At 35.7% G+C, this 21,604-nt stretch overlaps 1 protein-coding gene across 6 annotated transcripts in view; it reads right to left on the bottom strand.

The window, feature by feature from the left end:
• The window catches only part of SPIDR (scaffold protein involved in DNA repair), a 571,461-nt gene that overhangs the window by 376,820 nt on the left and 173,037 nt on the right, over positions 1–21,604 (bottom strand). For all 6 annotated transcript variants that reach the window (XM_072604554.1, XM_072604549.1, XM_072604553.1 and 3 more), the window contains one exon: positions 503–722. In XM_072604554.1, coding sequence (XP_072460655.1) covers positions 503–722 — 220 coding nt within the window. The remainder of the gene's footprint in view (positions 1–502; positions 723–21,604) is intronic.

The raw sequence follows: 21,604 nt of genomic DNA, 5'->3' as shown, positions 1-21,604 counted from the left end.
ATTAAAAGTAGCATGGTTATAGTAAAAAAACAAAAGGCAACAATAAAATTTGTAAAAATTAACATCCAACTATTACATATATTTGGTGTTTTTAAGGAAGTTAAATTCAGAATTATGTAAGAAATTCCCTGATTTTTTATTAACATTTATATTAATCAATTATTATATTAAGCCATTAAAGCTTTCCTTGGAAAAACAATTCTAAAAAACAAACAAAAACAAACAAAAAAACCCAAAAGCTGTCAGTTCTTAAAACAACACTTAACAGGCAGGAATCTTGATTTTTTTTCTTCCAGGCACTAATCTGCCTGCCAGAAGCACTAATAAGCCGCCAAAGACAGTTCATCATCTCTGTTACATAAAACATAAGACAAAACCTGGCTCCCTTATGCAGGAGGCTTCTCCATAATAATATGACAAAAATGTTCCAGATAAAAATGCCTTTTCTGAAGGAGACAAGAGTTACAAGCTGCAGTTACTAGAATCAACTCTTTGTACTTACCAGGGAGGGTAGATATGGATGATATCCTGTGGACCTCCCTTTAGGTGAACTGCAGTTTCCTTTGTGAAGAGGACCTTGAGTTTGGTCCCAGGGTCCAGGACAGCATCTTTAGAAGAGCTGTCAGCAGGAGACATCTCTAACAACTCACAGATGGCAATGTGCATTGTGCATTCCTCATGCATCTCTATAATCTTTACAATCAATGCTCCAGACTTTTTGTCTACAAAATGAAAAGACCCAAACAAAAAAAATTCAAAAAGATGCACTTAAACAAAGAACTGTCCCCTCCCCTTTTCTACCTTGAGAAAATATAGTGATAGATTATAGATATTATGCAAAGGCAAAATATGGACAATATTCTTTTAGCCATCAAAATATATAAATAGGCCTATATGTTACACATAAAAATGTGAAAAAGGAAAAATAATCCATTTATGTAATACATATATGTATATGTATGATACATGTATATATACATAATTAATCATCTAGCTACCCATAATTTATATTTATAGAATATTCAAACTATGTATGTATTTTTCCTATTCTCCAGGAAAACAAAGGTGCACAGCTTTTTTGATGGAACTGTTTTTCTTCATGAGCTGTTTTATACATATATTTCATAGATCCCTTACATTTTATTCCTCCAAAATAGATTCTCTATGTCACTTCCCACAGAAACTATTCCAACCTTCTCTTCTCAAACTTCTCACACTTCCCCCTTCCCATTCTAAGCTAAGGACCTCACCTCTTACTTTATGGCAAAAATTGAGGCTATACACTGTGAACTTTCTCCTGTTCTCATCTCAAAAGCTTTTGAAAACTTCTTTACTTTCTCCTTTTTCTTCACAGTCTGGTTGATAAGGGGGCCCCCTCCTTGCTAAGGTTAACTCTACATCCACACTTGATCCTACAGTCTCCCAACATCTTTAGTAGATTCCTCTGTCAATCATTCACCTCTCCCAACCAATCCTCACCCTTCTCTCTCTAATCTTCACTCTCTACTTGTCTGCTGGTTTTTTCCTATTGCCTTTAAATATACCCAAGTCCTTCCATTATGGAAAAACCCCAACAATCTTTCAGATTTTACCATCCCCTTAACCTGTATCTCTTTTCTTTTTCTTAGCCAAAATTCTAGAAAAAGTTGTCTATATTTATTGTCTCTTCTTTTACTCCTAACCACTCCTCAACTCCTGGCAATCTGGCTTCTGACCTCATCACTCAATTGAAACTGCTCTTTTCAAAATTGCCAATGATCTCTTAGCTGCCAAACCTAATTGTCTTTTTGCAATTGTGATTCCTCTCGACATCTCTGGGCATTTTATATCAGAAAACATTTTCCTCTTAGACAATGACTTCTGAGTTTTTATGATAATATTCCCTGTAGATTTTTGTCCCACCTATTCCATCTGAGTCTCCTTTGTTGCCTCATTAACGAAAATATGTCTCCTAATTTTGAACAACTGCCAAGGTTCTATTGTTGGCCCTCTTTTCTTCTCCCTCTACAATCTTTGTCATGGTAACTTCATTAGCTCCCATTGTTTTATCATCTCATACACATTGTGTGTGTGTGTGTATGCCTATTCTCCTCTCCAGCCTTCAGTCCCACATCACCACTGGACTGTTGGGAATTTCAAACTGGATATTCTAAAGACATCTCAAATTCAACATGCTCAAAATACAACTAATGACCTTTCTGCCTCAAACCCAGTTCTCTATAAAGAACCTCCTTATTTCTGTCTAAGGTAAAGGTTCTTAATATTTCATTTATATAATAGCCTTCTTTGACAGTCTAGTAGCTTGTGGACCTTTTCTCAAAATAATGCTTTTAATGCATAAAATGAAATACAGAGGATTATAAAGGAAATCATTTATTGAAATAGTTATCAAAATTTTTTTTAAAACAAGTTCAGAAACCACCCCCCCAGCTAAGAACCCCTGATCTTTGAGTCTCCCAGGTGTGTAACCTCAGAATTATCCTCAATTCTTTGCTTTGCATCAACTTAAATATCCAGTCCGTTGCTGCAAAGTGAAATAACAGTAAAAGGTAGAAAGCAATCAGATTTGAAAATAAAATGATTAATCTGTAACGGCAAATGCAATATGTGTAGGAATGAGAACTAGGAGGGGAGGAAGTACCAAAACCTTAGTAATTTCTGTTCATATAGATGGTACACATATAGTGTAAAGTTTTTATATTTTAAAGATGAATATTAGTCATTTCTCATCTCGTTTCTTAACCACCTTAGGGTTGAACAAATAAATGTCTAGAGACAACACCCAGATATGTGTGTATATATATATATATATATATATATATATATATATATATATATATATATATATATATATATAAAGGATTAAAAAGGTAATAATTAGTAATAATTCAAGATATTTCATATTAATCATTTTCAAATGAGGTGTTTTATAAGATTTGTCATTTCTTCTCACATTTTCAGAGTACAAGGTATAGGAGTAAACAGAGGTGTAACTTGGAAACAGACAAATTGTTTCATAAATAGGCATTTGGACATTGAGTTAAAACAATTAAAAGTCAATAATAAATTATCTTATAGAAAAATAAATCCCTCAGGAAAATCACCCATTCTTTAAAATTTTTCTATTATCTGTAAGTCACTAATTCTCATATTTCTCCTTATTCTTTAATACTACTAACCTTCTAATTAATACAAAATTTCAGCATTCAGAATGTCTTTACTTTTATATTCTCAATTATCATTTATTTTTAAATGTTTTTCTTGATAGTAATTTGTTTTTTCCAATTACACATAAAGACAAATTTAAACATTCATTTAAAAATTTTTTCTGAGTTTCAAATTTCCTCCCTTCCTCCTTCACCTCCCTCTTCCCTAAGAAGCTAAGCAATTTGATACAGGTTATATATGTGCCCATTTCCATATTACTAATGTATGAAAGAAGAAAAAGACCAAAAGAAAAAAAACCATGAAAAATAATAAGATGAAAATAGTATGATTCAGTCTACATTCAGACTCCATCAGTTCTTTCTCTGGATGTGGATAATATTTTTCATCTGGAGTCCTTTGGAATTGTTTTGGATCACTGTATTGTTGAGACTAGCTAAGTCAATCATAGTTGATCATCACCCAATGTTGCTGTTACTTTGTATAATATTCTCCTGGTTCCGCTCACTTCACTCTGCATCAGCTCATGTAAGTCTTCCCAGGCTTTTCTGAAATCCATCTGCTCATCATTTCTTACAGCACAATTGTATTCCATCATATCCATATACTACAATTTGTTCAGCCATTCCCTAAATGATGGACATCCCCTCAATTTCCAATTCTTTGCCACCACAAAAAAAGAGCTGTCATGAATATTTTTTGTACAAGTATGTCCTTTTCTCATTTTTTGTGATCTCTTTGGGATACAGACCTAGTGGTGGTATTGCTGGATCAAAGAGTAGACAGAGTTTGATTGTCCTTTGGACATAGTTCCAAATTGCTCTGCAGAATGGTTGGATCAGGTTAACAAGCATTTATTAGGCATCTACTATGAGTCAGGACTATAATCTGATCTCTGGGGATACAAAGACATCAATGAAACTTCCTAAACTCAATGAGCTTATCTTCTGTTGGAAGACATAACATGGACATTTACACATATATACAAAACAAACATGAACTAATGTGGTAAGGGGGAGACATTAACATCTGAGGAGAAGAATCAGGAAAGGGTTTCATTTAGAAAGTGGTGGGTGAATAGCACTTTGAAGGAAATCAGGGGTTTTCAAAGGTGGAGGTTGGAAAAAAATGCATTCCAGGCATGGAGACAAGACTGTAGAGAAAGGAGAGGGGATGGCATGTGTGAGGGCCTATTTGGCTGGACTGCAGAGTGCAAAGAAAGGGAATAATATATTTTGACATTAGAAGTATAGGTTGGAGCCATGTCTGTAAAGGGGTTGAAAAGTCTGAGGAGTTTATTATTTGATCCTAGAGAACCACTGGATTTTCCTGAGATGGAAGAAGAGGAGACCAACATGGTAAGATCTTTGCTACAAGGAAAACAATTGTGTGGGGAAGTGAGGAAACCAGTTGGAAGTGAGAGGCTGAAAGCAGAGATACCAGTTAGAAGATAGCTGCAGCAACTGGGGACAGATTGTGAGGCCCTGGACTGTGCTAGAAGCTATGTGAGTGGAAAAAAAGAAACTGTTATGAGAGAAGCTGTGGACTGACAAGAGCCTGCTTCCTCCAAAAGCTTTCTCTAATTTCCTCAAACTTACATGAGAAAATGTGTGTGGAGTGCTTTACAAACCTCAAAGTGCTATATACATATTAGCTATTATCATTATTATTATTACTATGGTTTCCCTAACTTTAACAAACTCAGTAAATTGTACATCAAGTACTCTTACGTATAGACTATATACAAAGAGCATTTAGTTAGACTTTGCATTACCAGCTAGGACGCTTTCAGGTTTCTCCCTTTTTTCTCAACTGTATTTAGTTCAGGAAATGCAAAATAATTTTAATACCAGCATATGCAAACTATGATCAGGAAGGTAAATCCGCTACAAAAGGAAAGAAAAGTCAACAGTACACACAAAACATTCAAACAGCGATGATAATGATGATGACAATAATTAATAGTCATTTATACAATATGCAAAGCACTATGCAAAGTACTTTCAATGTATGATTTTGTTTGATCTTCACAACATTTCTGAGAGTTAAGGGCTATTATTATTCCCTATTTACAGATGAGGATACTGAAGCAGGCAGAGGTGAAGAGCCTTGCCCAGAGTCATACTGATAGAGTCTGAGGCTGAATTTGAACTTGGATCTTCCTGACTCCAGGTCCCACATTCTATCCAAATGCCTTTGAGGATTATTAATTATCCATTGAGGATAATTAATAATCATTCATTATTTAGGATTTTCTATACTATTACTGACTCCATTACCAAGGACAACTGAAAGTTAATTATCATAAAATTTAGAATTATAAAGGAAACTGGAGACCATTGAGTCCAATTCTCTTATTGTAGAAATGAAGAAAATGAGGGCTAGAGAGGTTAAGCAATTCGTCCAAATTTCACATATAAAAGAGAAGAGACTGGATGCAAACTAAGGTATTCCCAACTCCAATTCCAGTGCTTGTTCCACTATATAATGGTATGGTGTATTGTTATTTGCACACATTGTACTAATTGTAGGGTTCTTGGTCATAAATTCCTAGTGGAGTATAAGATTATTTTGGATAACAGCAACCATGTCTAGCCTCACTCACCAATTATTTCTAATCATCTAGTACTGTGATATGCATCTGTCTATCTAGTAACTATTGGTAGGGAAGTGGGGCAACAAGGGATAGAAGCACTTATATATATAGCACCTACTATGTGTCAGACACTGTAGGAAGCATTTTACAAATATTATTGTTCGAGCCTCACAACAACCCTGTAGGTGTTGTTATTCCCATTTTACAGTAGATGAAACTGAGGTAGACACAGATGAAGTGATTTGTGCAGGGTCACGCAGCTAGGGAGTGTCTGTGGCTGAATTTGAACTCAGGTCCTCCTGACTCCAGGCCCAGGGCTCTATCCATTAAGCCACCTAGTTGCCACAATACATTGATTAACACAGTGCCTTGATAAATAAATATTTGCTGAATTAAATTGCTGTACTGCTAAACATCATAACTACTTTGAAATTTCACTCAAAATCATAATATCAATCCTTTCAATAGCTAACAAGCTATCATTAAATTCAGTTCACATACAATTACTGGATAAAATCCATGAGGAAAGTCAGAAGACACAGTTTATGTACAGAAAATAAATTTTGGAAAAACTTCACACCCCCATCCTTCAAGAACAAGATTTCTTTGAGTCTCAGAATCGCAATCTTCCATCAAGTCTCAAGTCATACAGCAATCTCCAAACAGACGCATTTCTAACCACAAGGACTCACTCACTGAACAGTAAACAATAATGCTCTCACTTCTCCATTCCACATTTTTTTTTTGCCTTTCACCCAGTCTAAAACATTCTTAGGGCAAAGCCACAATAATTCTAAACATGAAATGGAAATCTGAAACCAGCGCTTAAAAAAAAATCTAAACAAGTCTGACCAAACAATCTAAATGTTCATCCACAGTCCCAAGAGATTTGAGCAACTAAACCCTAACTTGTCCCCTTCCAACCATAGACAAATCCTGCTAGGTCAGGGTTATCCTAATTGCAATCACCATAATCTGGTAGATTACCCAATAATTTCCTGTATAAAGGTTAATTATCAATGGAAACCCTTTTCAAGGGATTCATAAATTATTTTGCTTACATTCTAACTCCAAAAACTGTACAGAAGTTTTAAAATGATAATAAAGACACATATCATGTTCGTCTTTAAGGAAAATTAGCAGACAAAAAAACTATACTGCATTATGTACTTTCAAAGAGAAGGTTCTCTACAGCTATTATTTATTCAGCCAGATAGGGCTGATCAACAGGGCCTCAAATGTGATTATACGGTCTGTTTTTCAATGTTCATTACTTCCTTATTCCTCATTGCTTATGGAAGCATGACAGACCAAACACTAGACTACAAATAGATTTTTTTTTCATTGTGTACTTATGTTCAATATTTTTGGCTCAAAGGACGCCTCTGACAAAATGGTACTTCAAATTAAAAGAATAAGAAGGTAAAGAATTAATTTTAAGTTAAAAGCTGCTAAGATGGAGTACAATAAGTTCATGAACTCACCAATGTTTTAAAAAGTACACGTTAGAAAATTTTATCGTACCACAAAAGAAAAAATGTGGGACTATTTTATTATTCTACTTACTAATATTAAACTACAATGTCCCTAAAGCTTTTAGAAGTTCTCTAAACCATCTCAGTCAATCAATAGACATTTATTAAGTAACTACTATATGTCAGGCATTATGCTAAGCACCGAGGTACACAAAAAGGTAAAAAGATACTCCCTGTTCTCAAGGACCTCAGAATCTAATGGGGGAGATAACATGTAAACAACTACGGATAAGCAATATATGTAGCTGTTTTTGTTACTGCTGATCAGTCAAGTCTGACCCCATGAACCACACTGTTCATGAGTTTTTCTTGGCAAAGAAACTGCAGTGTTTTGCCATTTCTTTTGCCAGTGGATTGAGGCAAAATAGGGTTAAATGATTTGCCCAGGGTCATACAGTTGGTAAGTGTCTGAGGCTGGATTTGAACTCAGGTTTTCCTGATTCCAGGCCCAGCACTCTTTCCACTGCCTCAAATAAAATGCAGGCAACATAATTTGGAAATAATTAACATAAAGAAATCACTAGAATAAAAGAGGAATGAGAAAGGGTATCTTCTAGTAAGTGCGATTTTATTTGGGCCTCGAAGGCACCCAGGAAAGCCAAGAGACAAAATTATACATTTTTAAACTCCTGACAACTCTCCGAATTAAATCAAAATTAACTCCATACAACAGCACCTCTACATCATCCCAGCAAGCACGCTGCCTGGCTTTATTTATTAAGTGCTCTAAAAAAGCATTCTTGGAGTTGGGGATAAATAATCTTATATTGTCACTGTTGCTCACACTAGCTGGAAGTTCCACATTCTCTCTTACATGAACAAACATTTAGTTAGACTCAAATAACACTATTTGGAATGCTATCAGTTTCTGATGAGGTGTCAGAGTTAGATAACACGGTAGAAGCATCTAGATGAACACCATTTATTTTATATATAAGGATACTGACCCCTAGAAAGGGAATAAAACTTGCCCAATGTCACTTAGGAACTTATGTTAGCTATCACTTAAATAAACCATTAGGCTAGCATCCAATCAAGGGAGCTTTTTTAACTACTCAACTTCCTGTTACAAAAAATGATGAGTAGGATTTCCACTGCTCTGTAAAAATTAGGCATTTTGCTACTTAATTTTCAGGCCTATGTCCTTCCATCCAAACTATAAAAGTGTTACTGTCTTCTTTCTAAAAGTCCTTCTTACATACTTCTTTGAATATAAGCTTTCTCATTGATAAAATGAGCAAACACTGAAATCCTAAAATTTGTTTAAACTATGACTCTATATATGGAAAAGTTAGGTGATGTAGGATAGAGTGCTGGTCTGAAATCAGGAAGACTCATCTTCCTGAGTTCAAATCTAGTCTCAAACACTTACTGTGTGAACCTGTAAAAGTCACTTAACCCTGTTAGCCTCAGTTTCCTCATCTGTAAAATGAGATAGAGAAGGAAATGGTAAACCATGCCAGTATACCTGCCAAGAAAACATCAAATGGGATCATGAAGAGTCAGACACAAAGCTCTGCATTTGCAAACAAAAGGAAAAAATTCCTTGAACATAAAGTTAGGAATATTAAGGTAGTAATGATAGTTAGCTTTTATATAGTTTTAAGATATGCAAAGAGTTTAAAAATTTTTCCCATTTTATCCTCAAAATAACTCTGGGAGGTAAGTGCTATTATTATCATTCCCATTCTACATATGGGGAAACTGAGGCAAAGAGGTTAAGTGACCTATTTAGTGTCACAAAGCTAACAAGTTTCTGAGGCCAGATCTGAACTCATATTTCCCTAACTTCAGGTCCAGTGTTCTATTCTCTGCCCCATCTAGACCTGCTGAGAAAGTAGCTTTTAAGCTTAGACGAACCATTAGCGCTTAAGGAATTGCCACTACTACAATAAGAATTCCAGGTAAGGAAGTAAAAAAACATTCATATCGTGGAATTTTTAATATAGTGCTATATTTAAGGTTATACTATTTTGTGACATTTTGAATTTAACATATCATTAATATTTTGACTTGTTCAGTCATTTCAGTCATGTCTGACTCTTCAACTTTTTGGCAAAGATAACCAGAGTGGTTTGTCATTTCCTTTTCCAGCTCATTTTATAGCTGAGGAAACTGGGGCAAACAGGGTTAAGTGACCTGCCCAGGGTCACACAGCTAGTAAGTGTCTGAGGGCAGATTTGAACTCAGGAAAGTGAATCTTCACACCTTCAGGCTCAGCCCTCTATCTGCTGTGTCATCCAGCTTCTCTGTTTGACATTAATATATCATTAATATTTTGAATTAATATTTATCATCACTATGAAGCTGACTCTCACATTACTTCTCCAGTCTTAAGCTCTCTCCTGACCTCCAGTCTTACATCTCCAGCTGCTGACTTGGTATCTCCAACTGGATGTTCCCTGGTCATCTTTAACTCAACATGACCAAAACTGAACTCATTATCCCTCCCTCCAAACCCTCCTCTCTTCATAACTTCCCTATTACTGGGGAAGGCACCTTCATCCTCCCACTCACTTAAGCTCACAGCCTAGTTGTCATTCCTGACTTGATTCTCTCTCAACTCCATACATTACACACACTTACACACACACTTTTACACACACACACACACACACACACACACACACACACACACACACACACACACACACCTGTCCTCCTCTTCTCTGAAACTACCACCACCCTGGTGCTGGTCCTCATCATCTGCATTAATGCAATATCCGGCTAACTGATCTCCCTTCTTTAAATCTCTCCAGTTCATTTACTACTCAAATTTCAAACTAACCTTCCTAAAATGTAGATGTGACCATCTCGCTCCCTACTCAATAAACTCCAGGGGCTCTTTGTTACCTCCAGGATCAAATACAAAACCCTATATTTGGCTTTTAAAGCTCATCATAATCTGGCCTCTTCCTAACTCTCCTGTAATCCAATGACACTGACCTCCTTGCTGTTCCTATCTCACCACACTCCATTTCCCAAATGTGCATTTTCACTGGCTGTCCCCCATGCCTCAAACACTCTCCCTCCTCATCTCTATCTCTGAGCTTCTCTGGCTTCAACCAGTCCCAGATAAACCCTCACCTGCAAGAAACCTTTCTCAGTCCTCCTTCACCTCAGTAGCTTCCCTTTAACCCTACTCCCAGTTTATCCTTTCCATATCTTGTTTGTACATAATTGTTTGCAGTTTGTCTCCCTCATTAGACTATGAACTCCTTAAGAGCAGGGATTATTATTATTATTAATTATTATTATGTCCTTCTTTGTGTTGCCATTGCTTACCATGATGCCCAGTCAATATTAGGTTATCAATAAATACTACTTGACTGATAGACTAATTTTACTAGCAGCAACAACATAGACACATTACAGTTTCTTCTTTGCTTGAGTGATTTTAAATAGTCTGGTGCATTTTCAAATGTAATTTTACTTTTAAATCCAGGGGCCAAATTTTTTTCCAGTGGAATATTGTCACTCAAGTGTTAGTTCAGAGACTGTTTAATAATGTGTTGATGACGTATTACAGCTTGGACTTCATGACCTCTAAGGTCCTTCCAAATTTAAGATTCTATGAAATGAATTTCCTAACTAATAATGGAACTCAATTAAAAAAAAAAATAAGATTAACTCAAATTTGGTGGAGCACATCTACTGCCTCTAAAAAGACTTGGTCCATAAAGGAAAAGGCTCTAATCTAAACCTTGTATCTTCCCCAAGGTCTAGCTTCTGCACACAGAGAGTACTTACTAATTGATTGATTGAATGAGTGGAGTCTAATTCAGAACCAGAAGCCCACAGAAAAGTAGCCTTACTTCAATGAAAATCATGCAAACACAAAAGCAGCAAGGACAGGATGAGTTAATCAATCTTGAGAGATGTCAAGTGTGTCAAGGTTGGGCTTGGATTGTGACAGCAGTTTATTCAAAAAGAGACTATGCATAAAATACCATAATCTCTTGTTTTAAAAAAAAAAAAAAGAAAAGAAAAAATCTGAGGAATAAGTAACAACTAGCTAGGCAGAAAAATTGCTATTGCTGTTCGGTTGTTTCAATAGTGTCCAACTCTTTATGACCCTATTTGGGGTTTTCTTGGCAAAGATTCCTGGAGTAGTTTGCCATTTCCTTCTCTGTTGGATCCATTTTGTCAGGCAATCAGAAGTTAAGTGACTTGCCCAGGGTCACAGAACTAGGAAGTGTCTGTGGCTGAATTTGAACTCAGGTCTTCCAGACTCCAGGTCCAGTGCTCTATCCACTGAGCCACCAACTGCCTCAGAAAGATTAACATAGCATGATCAATTCAATTCAATAAACTTTTACTAAGCACGATATATAATTTTTTTTTTACACTGTGGCAAGATGCCAGTGAATTTATGTTGGAAGGAAAAATGGTAAGCAATTTAGAAAGCCAAACAAAACTCAGTCTCGCCAATGACAGTGACCTTTTGGAGGCCAAAAGCAAGATTTTCAACATATAGACAATATGAGTCATTAACAGTGGCTGAATTTAACCCCATAAATATAAACTTTTGCCAAACCACATACAGACTCCTCCAAGAAGCAAGTTTTTCTTCAGATGTTTGATCCCACTATGGTAACTTTGCAGTCTTATTTCTGGAAAAATGTTAAAAAGCATAAAGGAAAGATTCTTTAAAACCTTAAAGCTAAAAGAAAATGATCCTAAAATACTGCTATACCAATAATTTTTAAATTGTCCACAGTGTTAAGGGACAGTGAAAGCCTAGGTAAATGAAATCTCTAGTTGATCTAAAAGAACTGTCCTCATCCTGAATGCCTCATTCTTAAAATTAAGAATAAACAAGAAAATAGACGGTGCTTCATAGGACTGAGAATTAGAAGGGAACTTAGAGCCTGGTATGTGACACTTCTCTCACAACTCTACAAATCATTTTCTGGGGGTGTTAACAAGGAGCTAAATGGCCAAGATAAAAGGGAAAAGTACGGAGAAGAACAATCAAGAGAGCTAGATGACCCTATAAAATGGACTATTTAGGCCCATGAATAATCAAGAATTGGCTATTTTATCACCCTTAGTCTAGTTAGTTAAGTTCTCTAATTATTCCTAATAAAAATGTGAAATGCTTTGATAGTCTAATAACCTCTGAGGATGAACTCTTCATACCTTTGCTAATTTACTATTAAAAAGGTCATTTAGAATCACAAATATCCAGGATATGAAGTCATAGCCTTATATTCTATAGGCCCAATATTATACTCCTGTGGGATGGTCTGCTTTCTGACTTTAATGATTCAGGTGATCATGTGTTAACAGTTAATTTGACCTCTTCTCCAAAGCCATCAAGAACCAACTTAAATATCATTGGATGCATTGAGACTTGGGTATTATGGAGAGTAAAATCCAAGCTTGAATCCGGTAATTGGCTTTCTGGCTTTACTGGTCAAAGAGAAGCTGGAGATATTCCAGAGGCAGCACATTTGACCCCAGGGAAAAGAGGAAGCAAGAAGAGGAACTAAACTAAACCCTCTCCTGCCAAAACAACACTGAAAAACTCCAAAGAAGTTATAATCAGCCTTCCCTTAACTGGAACAAAGGATGTGTTAGACAAGTCAGAAGGGCCTAAAGACGATTGTAGGAATAAACATGAAATGGCCATTTTAAAAAACAAACTAAAAGGGGAGTCTGGGGGGGAGATTTTAGATTAGAAATTCAACAGTTCTTCCTCATCCCCTATTCCATTCTCCCTTCTTATATCTAAATTAATTAGCAGTTTGAGTTTCTTTTAAAAGGGGAAAAATTACAGTTTACCACAAAACAAAAGATTGTAATAAAAATTCGGGCATTTACTGTAGTAATGAAACCATTTCTATTTTTTGTCTTTTTTGGAAAAAAAAAAACTACATGGTCAGAGGTGAAGCTGTCCTCATCAGGGAGGTCCAAACTCCACCCTCCATGCTGCTTTAACAATCATTTTGCAAGGAAACAAACTACTGTTTTATTATTTACTAAAGCAAGCTAGTTAGTTAATGATCAGCATGACATTCTCCACTCCTAGTTACCCTTTAATTCAAACTAAGAAACACTGCATCAGGAAAATCAGTATGGGCATTTTTAGATCCTCCAATTCAGGAGGTATTATTTAACTCTGAGCTTTCCTTCCCCCTCACCCTTCAACTTCTAAGCAGAAAACTGAGATCACCAGAGCATGGCATCTCCTACTCCATTCACTGAAGGGGTAACTTTAGAACAAGACTATTGCCGGCATTTCAAAGTAACTCAGAAGAGTTCCCTGGCATCTGCTGTGAGACTAGGCATGGGGCCAAACATATCCTGATTCCCTGAAAAGACCTGCAGGGGAATTCAAGCTTTGCAATCCTGAACTACAGGGAGACATTAAAGAAATCACCACTCCCCACAAAGGACTCAAATAGATGTGTTTTGTACACACACACACACACACACACACACACACACACACACACACACACACACACTCACACTCACATTTTCATTGGTAGACAGATAGCTATTGTTGCTCAGTCATTTTAGTCATGTCTAACTCTTGGTGACCCCATTTGGGGTTTTCTTGGCAAAGAGACTGGAGTGGCTTGCCATTTCCTTCTCCAGCTCATTTTACAGATGAGGAAACTGAAACAAACAGGGTTAAATGACTTGTTTAGGGTCACATAGCTATAGAAATATATACATATATATGTAGAAATCTATATGGAAATACATATATGTATGTATAGAGGAATATATGTGTATGTGTACATAAATATATATATATATGTAGAAGAGAGAGAGAGAGAAGGAGAGAGAGAGAGAGAGAGAGAGAGAGAGAGAGAGAGTGTGTGTGTGTGTGTGTGTGTGTGTGTGTGTGTGTGTGTGTGTGTGTGTGTGTGTATACAAATAGAAATGGACAGCTAGGTGGCACAGTGAATACAGGACTGGACTTAGAATAAGGAAGAATCAAGTTCCTAAATGAGACTTTGACCTCAGATACTTACTAGCAGTGTGACCCTGGGCAAGTCATATAACTAGGTTTGCCTCAGTTTTCTCATCTGAAAAATGAGGGAGATAAGGAAACAGCAAACCACTCCAGTACCTCTGCCAAGAAAATCCTAAATGGAGTCACCAAGAGTTGGACATGACTGAAAAATAACAAGATATATAGAAATCTATTTCTGTGAATATGTAGAAATATATACACATATATAAATGTATATAGAGAGAAATATGTGTATATATATATAAAAAAATACGTATGTGTTTAGATATTGCTATAGCTCCATAGATCTATATCTACATCTAAATTTAGACATAGACATAGATAGATACTTTACAAACCCTTTTTTCACAACCATCCAATGAAGCAGACCATGGAATTATTATCCTATATGAGGAAACTGAGGCTCAAAGCAATTAGGTAATTTGTTCAGAGTCACATAGCTAACATGTGCACAAGTGAGTTCTAGATCAGGAGTCAGAGGGCCTTGGCTCAAAGTCTGTTCCTGGTGCTTAATGACCTATTGTATAACTTCAGGCTTCACTTTACCTCTCTGGATCTCAGTTTCATCATCTATAAAACAAGATTGTTATACTAAATGATCTGTGAGGCTAACACTAAATCTATAATTCTAAGATATTATAGGGAAATAAGGGAAAGGAATAAGCATTTACATAGCACCAATGATGTGGTGCTATCAGGCACTGCGCTTTGCAAATATTATTTCATTTGTTCTTCGCAACCACACTGGGAAGTAGGTTCTATTATTATCTTCATTTTACAGAAGAGGAAACTAAGGCAAATAGGTTAAGTGACTGGTCCAGGGTCACACAGATAGTAAATATGTGAGATTGGATTTGAACTCAGATCTTCCTGAACCCAAGTCCAGGGCTCTATCCATTGAACCATCCAGCTGCCTCTACTACACGATTCTGCCTTAAGAAGGTTCTGGTATAAACTCATAACAATTTGAAGATGCAATGAAGGACCAAGATCTCACTACAGCCCCCTCCTGGGGACTGATGATAAAGAAGCTTCTACTTGATCCTACACATATGGTGCCAATATTATCTGAATCCCTAACCTAAGAATGCAGCTATTCCAGGGTGGAATTAAGAGTGTCATGTCCCCATTTGGGTTAAACCTACCACTCCTGTTAAAGTGTGGCTGATAAAGGAGCGTGTCATTCATACAAAAGATATTGATTAAGCACCGACAATATGCAAATAACTGTTGCATCAACAACTCCATCTCCATCTTTCTGCTGTATTCCCAACCATTTTCTAAGACCCTACTCAAATGTTTTTCCTCCATGAAGGCTACCCTGATCTCCCAAGTCAGAAATTATCTTTCCTTTCTCAGAATTATTATGGCATGTTTTAGCACTTACATATATATTCTTATCAGGTTCAATCTTGTATCAGCAAATTTTATAATATCTCATATAAATTAGACTCTACGCTTCCTGCAGACAAGAATTATCTAATACCTCTAAATATATCTCAAAGTTGATGCATAATGGATATTTATTGAGTGAATGTGTCAGTTTTCCCATTGTTTATCCAAAAGAATGCATTTTAGTATGTGAATTTCAAAGGACAAATAATTGATTTCAGGGATTATCATGGATTTTTTCTTATGACTTGATAGGAACGTATTAGGTGACAAAACTGTTCCAGAACCACAGAATTTGTGAGCTGGAAAGCACGACAGTGGCTATCTAGTCCATACATGAAATCCACTATAACATATCCCAAAACAGGTCATCTAGCCCAGCACCAAAAAACTTGGCAACAGAAAAAGGTTTCTGAATGAGCAATGACCAAAAGTTAATTCAAAACCAAATGTAATGAATCTGAGGTGTTTCTGGTAGCACTTGCCCATGCTGTTTGCCCATGTTACATCATGCAACTTCACTGCAGGCTTAGTTCTGAACACACAGCATGTGCACTTTGCACTGTGCATGCCCTCAGGCAATACAATGCCAAGGAACACTGCCAAAACATAAAAAGGAGAAGCAAAAAAGTTTAAGAAGACCTGATCTAGACTATGCTTAAAAACCTTGAGGGGAGAAATCTACTAACTCTCAAGATAGCCCATCTAATTCTGGGCCAGTTCTGTTTAATACAATTTGATTTCTTTTATCAAATTTTGGTAATAATTCTTTTTATGTTATTCTATTGGATTCATCTAATGAGTTTTTTGTTCTTTACCCCTCCATTTATTCTTAAGAAATAAATCCTTTATTCTCTGCATCCTTCTCTATTATTCTGAGTTCAAAATTTTTTTTACAGTCATATGAAAAAATGCTCTAAATCACTACTGATTAGAGAAATGCAAATCAAAACAACTCTGAGGTACCACATCACACCTATCAGACTGACTAACCTAGCAAACAGGAAAATGATAAATGTTGGAGAAGATGCGGGAAAAGTGAAACACTGATTCATTGTCGTTGGAGCTGTGAACTGATCCAACCATTCTGGAGAGCAATTTGGAAATATGCCCAAAGGGCTATAAAAATGTTCATACCCTTTGATCCAGCAATACCACTTCAAGGGCTGTATTCCAAAGAGATCATAAAGATGGGAAAAGGACCCACATGTATGAAAATATATATAGCAGCTCTTTTTGTGGTGGCCAAGAATTGGAAATTGAGGGGATGCCCATCAACTGGAGAATGGCTGAACAAGATGTGGTATATGAATGCAATGAAATACTATTATGCTATAAGAAATGACAAACAGGCAGACTTCAGAAAAACCTAGAAAGACTTAAATGAACTGATGCTGAGTGAAATGACCAGAACCTGGAAAACACTGTACCTAGTAACAGGCACAGTGTGCGATGACTAACTTTGAACAACAGCCCTCCTCAGCAATGCAGGGACCTAAGACAATTCCAAATGACTCATGATGGAAAATTTCATCCATATCCAGAGAAAGAACTATGGAGTCTGAATGCTGAATGAAGCAGAATATTTTCTTTTTTTGTCTTGTTTTGTTTTTTTCATTCTCAAGGTTCCTTCCATTCATTCTAATTCTTCTTTACAACATGTCTACTGTGAAAATATGTTTAATAGGAATGTATATGTAGAGCCTATATCAGATTGCATGCAGTTTTGGGGAGGAGAAGGGAAAGAAGGGGGAGAAAATTTAAAACTTAGGGATGAATGCTGAAAAATAAAAATAAAAAAATTAACTTAAAAATAAAAAAATAATTCATTCTACCGCTTAAATTTTTTTTTTTTTTGCTTGCTTTCCTCTGTGCTTCTAAACTACACTTTTATCATTTAAAACAAAAGAAGTGGTGGAAGTATCTTTAATCAACTGTAACATAATTTGCTTCCAATTCTAAAGAACCTATAAGAAAAACTGAAAATTTGTTTTCAAAAGTAGGTGTAAAGGAACTTTTATTTACTTTGATTTTTTTTTTTTTAGCATTGTAACAGGTTTAGATAATTCTAGAAATAACAAGGGTCAATAGAAATACTGTCACTTGCCACTAAAAACAAACAACAACAAAAAGTAAGAGAAAACAAAAAGCATTAGAAAAAAGTCCAAACTCATTGAAAGAAAATACTTCCTGGCAAAACTAACTTGACTGTGAAAGTGGCTTTTAAAGAACTTTCAAGTCATTCCTATTCTTCGTACTGTCTGGGCTTCAGTTCCCTCAGCTCTAAGATCTCTTTCCATTCCTCAAATGCTAGAACTGTAGAATATTTTTAACATTAGAGACAAGCATAGGGATGAGACCTTTTAATTCACTAAAATAAGGAATTCCCAGATGAGGAAAATCCCTCTACTACCACAGGTCAGTATTTTTCTGTAATTTTAGTCTTAAAATGTTACAGAGAGCACTAAAGATAAAGTGACTTGACTGAGACAGAGAGAGAGAGAGATGCTCTTTTACATACATATGTATGTACCTATGATGTTCTTTTCCTCAGTAATATATTTATATATAAACACAAGCTATTATATATTCTTTTCTTCAGTAACAGATATATAAATATATATTTTTGTTTTGTATATTATATGCTCTAGAATCACATAGTGATTATATAATTTTATATAATGTTATAAAAGTTTTAGAATGTTTATTATATTAATATATTATTTATTATTGTTATTACTAAAGAAGAGAATACATTATATATTTTAAATCTATAAAGAGTTATCTACCTATAATACTGGAGACATTTTATATATGTATGTGTCATACAAATATATATATATAAGTATATATATAGAGAGAGAGACAAATATATATAAGAAGAAAAATCTATCTTACTGCATTTCTACATTAACCTACAAATTTATTTTGAATGATGTACAAAGAAATGAGAAATGTAAACACATGGTAAGTTATCTTCATCGAGGGAAGTTTATTAAAGAACATATTGCTTTGGTTGAAACCCCATTATCTAAACTACTCTCTTGTGGCCTGACCAAAATACTTCAATACTATTGAGACAAAGGCAAAGCAAGGACAAGGAAAGAAGCATTTAGATAGTACCTACTATGTGTCAGGCCCTGTGCTAAGCCCCTCTGCCTTTTTTCTCCTTTTCTTTTTAACAAACATCTTCTCAATGGATCCTCAAAACAGCTCTGTAAGGTAAATGCCATTATTATTCCCATTTTGCAGATTAGAAAACTGAGGTATACAGAGGTTAGGTGAGTTGCCAAGGGTCACACAGTTAGGAAGTATCTGAATCCAAATTTGAACTCTGGTCTTCCTGACTCCAGGCCCAGAGTTCTATCCACTGCACCACCTCGCTGAGCAAAGACTAATAGTTGTCCATGTACTGATTTGGGTCCCAAAGGATAGAATTAATCCAACAGGATAGAATTTGACTGACAAGAGAATACTTAACAGTGGAATAAATCAAAATCTGTTAAACATAACACCACACTGAATTAAAAAAAAACACTAAACTTTTTAGCACTATTTCTTGAAATATATGTGCATATATGTACATTTATCTATATGCACATATAAACATGTATATATTATTCATCTCATTTGAACCTTTATATTATATTAATATATTATTATTTAAATTATATCAATATTACAATATAGTTTCCTTTGCAATCCTATGCATAATATTTTATACCTTTAAAAACATTATTCTGAGAAGGGCTTCACCAGACTGCCTCAGGGTTCTATGTTAAGGACTCCTATCCGAAAAAGAATCTGTATGCTATTAGCAGTCTGAGTGAGGAGAAAAAAAATCAAGAGACTTAAGCCTTCTTAGGATTGTAGGAAGTGATAATGTAGATTACTGATTTTTACATACACACACACACACACACACACACACACACGTGTGTATACTATAGTTATTATGAGGCTTGAGAGATTTGAAGAGACCTGCCCACAGTCAAATAGTTAGTAGGCAACAAGGATGGGATCTGTGCTCAAGTTTTCCTGTCTTTGAGTGCAACTCTCTAATCATTATACTACATTGTCCCTCTACTTAGATAAGAACTAGCATTTACACAAAGCTTTGAAGTTTGTAAAGCACTTTACAGATATATTCTCATTTTTTCCCTCACGACAACCCTGGAAGGTAGGTGCCCCATTTTACAGATGAGGAATATCAACCTGACAAATGAGAAATGAAGACTGACCAGGACCACGGGGTATGGAGGTCATACTATTTCATAATGACATGGAAGAGCATGACATCCTGGTGCCATTCTAGGATGCCTTTCCTTTTTCCTTTAAACCTCTATACAATACTCAGTATACCACTTGACTACTGTCAAGCAATAAAATGTAAAGACTAATAACTAACTTTCCTTAAACCATCCCAACAATTTGTGCTTTCAAACTACTCTAAAATTTTCAGAAGTGTTCTATTTACCAAGGAAGAGGTATGAAAAACACAAAACTCAGCCAAAACAAGTTATAAAAAGCTGCCAGTGATGTGTACAACTCAATACCAAAGGCAGTGTGGACTAGAGAAAGGGACTCTGGAGAACTTTTCTAATTTGGAAGAAAGTTATACATCTGAAATGAACATGATTCCATTATTTTATCTCCTTGCATCACATCTGGCAGTTTTCTCAGCCTGGCAAGCCTGCAATCTGAGGGGGTCAGAAACCAGAAAGGGCATCTGTTCCAGAGTCTGGTGCCCAGTTTTCTGACTGGAAAAGTAACAAAACAAAAAACCAAACAAAAAATCCCAACAACTCACAAAGGCGACAATGTGCAATAAAATGCAGCACCAAAAGAATTAGAGAGGCGGTGAATATAATTCTGTAAAAGTCATGGTGGGAGGACTGAAGAAATAATTGCTTAAGGATAAAAAGACATAAGGAAATTAAATTTGAGGAAGAAAGTGGAATGAAGGATAGCTAAAATCCTGAGTTATTTTCTGTAAGCTTGGGTCTTGTTAAAGGTCTATTTTAGATTAACAACTGGTAATTACTCTGAAAAATCCTACACTGAAATGAACTTACTGAGGAGAGCCAGACACTTTTAATCCAAAGAGGGGCCTGGGTAGGCCACCCCCAATATAAGAGAAGGATCTGTAATTAGGATGACTTTGTTAAGTGTCTGGGGATTTTTCTCCATGATATGGTTCTAGATTATCTACCCACAAATTTTTCCTGAGATATTTTTGAAGTGCACAATGACAAGGATGGAAACGTATATGGGCATATGCTGAAAGGGAGGTCTCACAAATCTCAATACTAGTTAAGTCCCATAGCATTGTATTTTGTAATAACTACATGTTTTTTAAGAGTTTGTTTTTGTGTATCTGAGGCTTTTGTATATCTGTATTTTGTATAATTCTGAGCTAAATTCAGCATAAAAATTTTCTTTGAAAATACATCTGGTTTGGAGAAAATACATCTGGTTATAGAAAAACTCAAATATTCCCACAGAAAGAGATTCTCCTTTCCTTAGAAGTTTAGATAAAACTTGCATCCACAAAAAATATATATAAACCAATAATCTCTAAAAGGGGTGTCCTCTGTAAGTCTAGGAATAAATTTCAAGAGGTCTGTGAATTTGTAAAGGAAAAAATAAATATATCATTATTACAATATAATTGGTTTCCTTTGTAATCCTATGAATGATACTTTATCCAGGGGTGGGGAACCTGCTGCAGCCTTGAGGCCACGTGTAGCCCTCTAGGTCCTCGGGTGTGGCATTTTCACTGACTAAATTTTATGGAACAAATCCTTTTATTAAGGGGATTTGTTCTGTGAAGAATGGATTCTGTCAAAGGGACAGACTTGAGAAACTAGAGGGCCACATGTCACTTTGAGGCCTCAGGTTCTCCACCCCTCCAGGTTTGTTCAT

Source organism: Notamacropus eugenii, chromosome 4 (assembly GCF_028372415.1).
Source record: "Notamacropus eugenii isolate mMacEug1 chromosome 4, mMacEug1.pri_v2, whole genome shotgun sequence".
NCBI lineage: Eukaryota > Metazoa > Chordata > Mammalia > Diprotodontia > Macropodidae > Notamacropus > Notamacropus eugenii.
The sequence above is the reverse complement of the archived record's forward strand: the minus strand, read 5'-3'. Positions and strand labels throughout refer to the sequence as shown.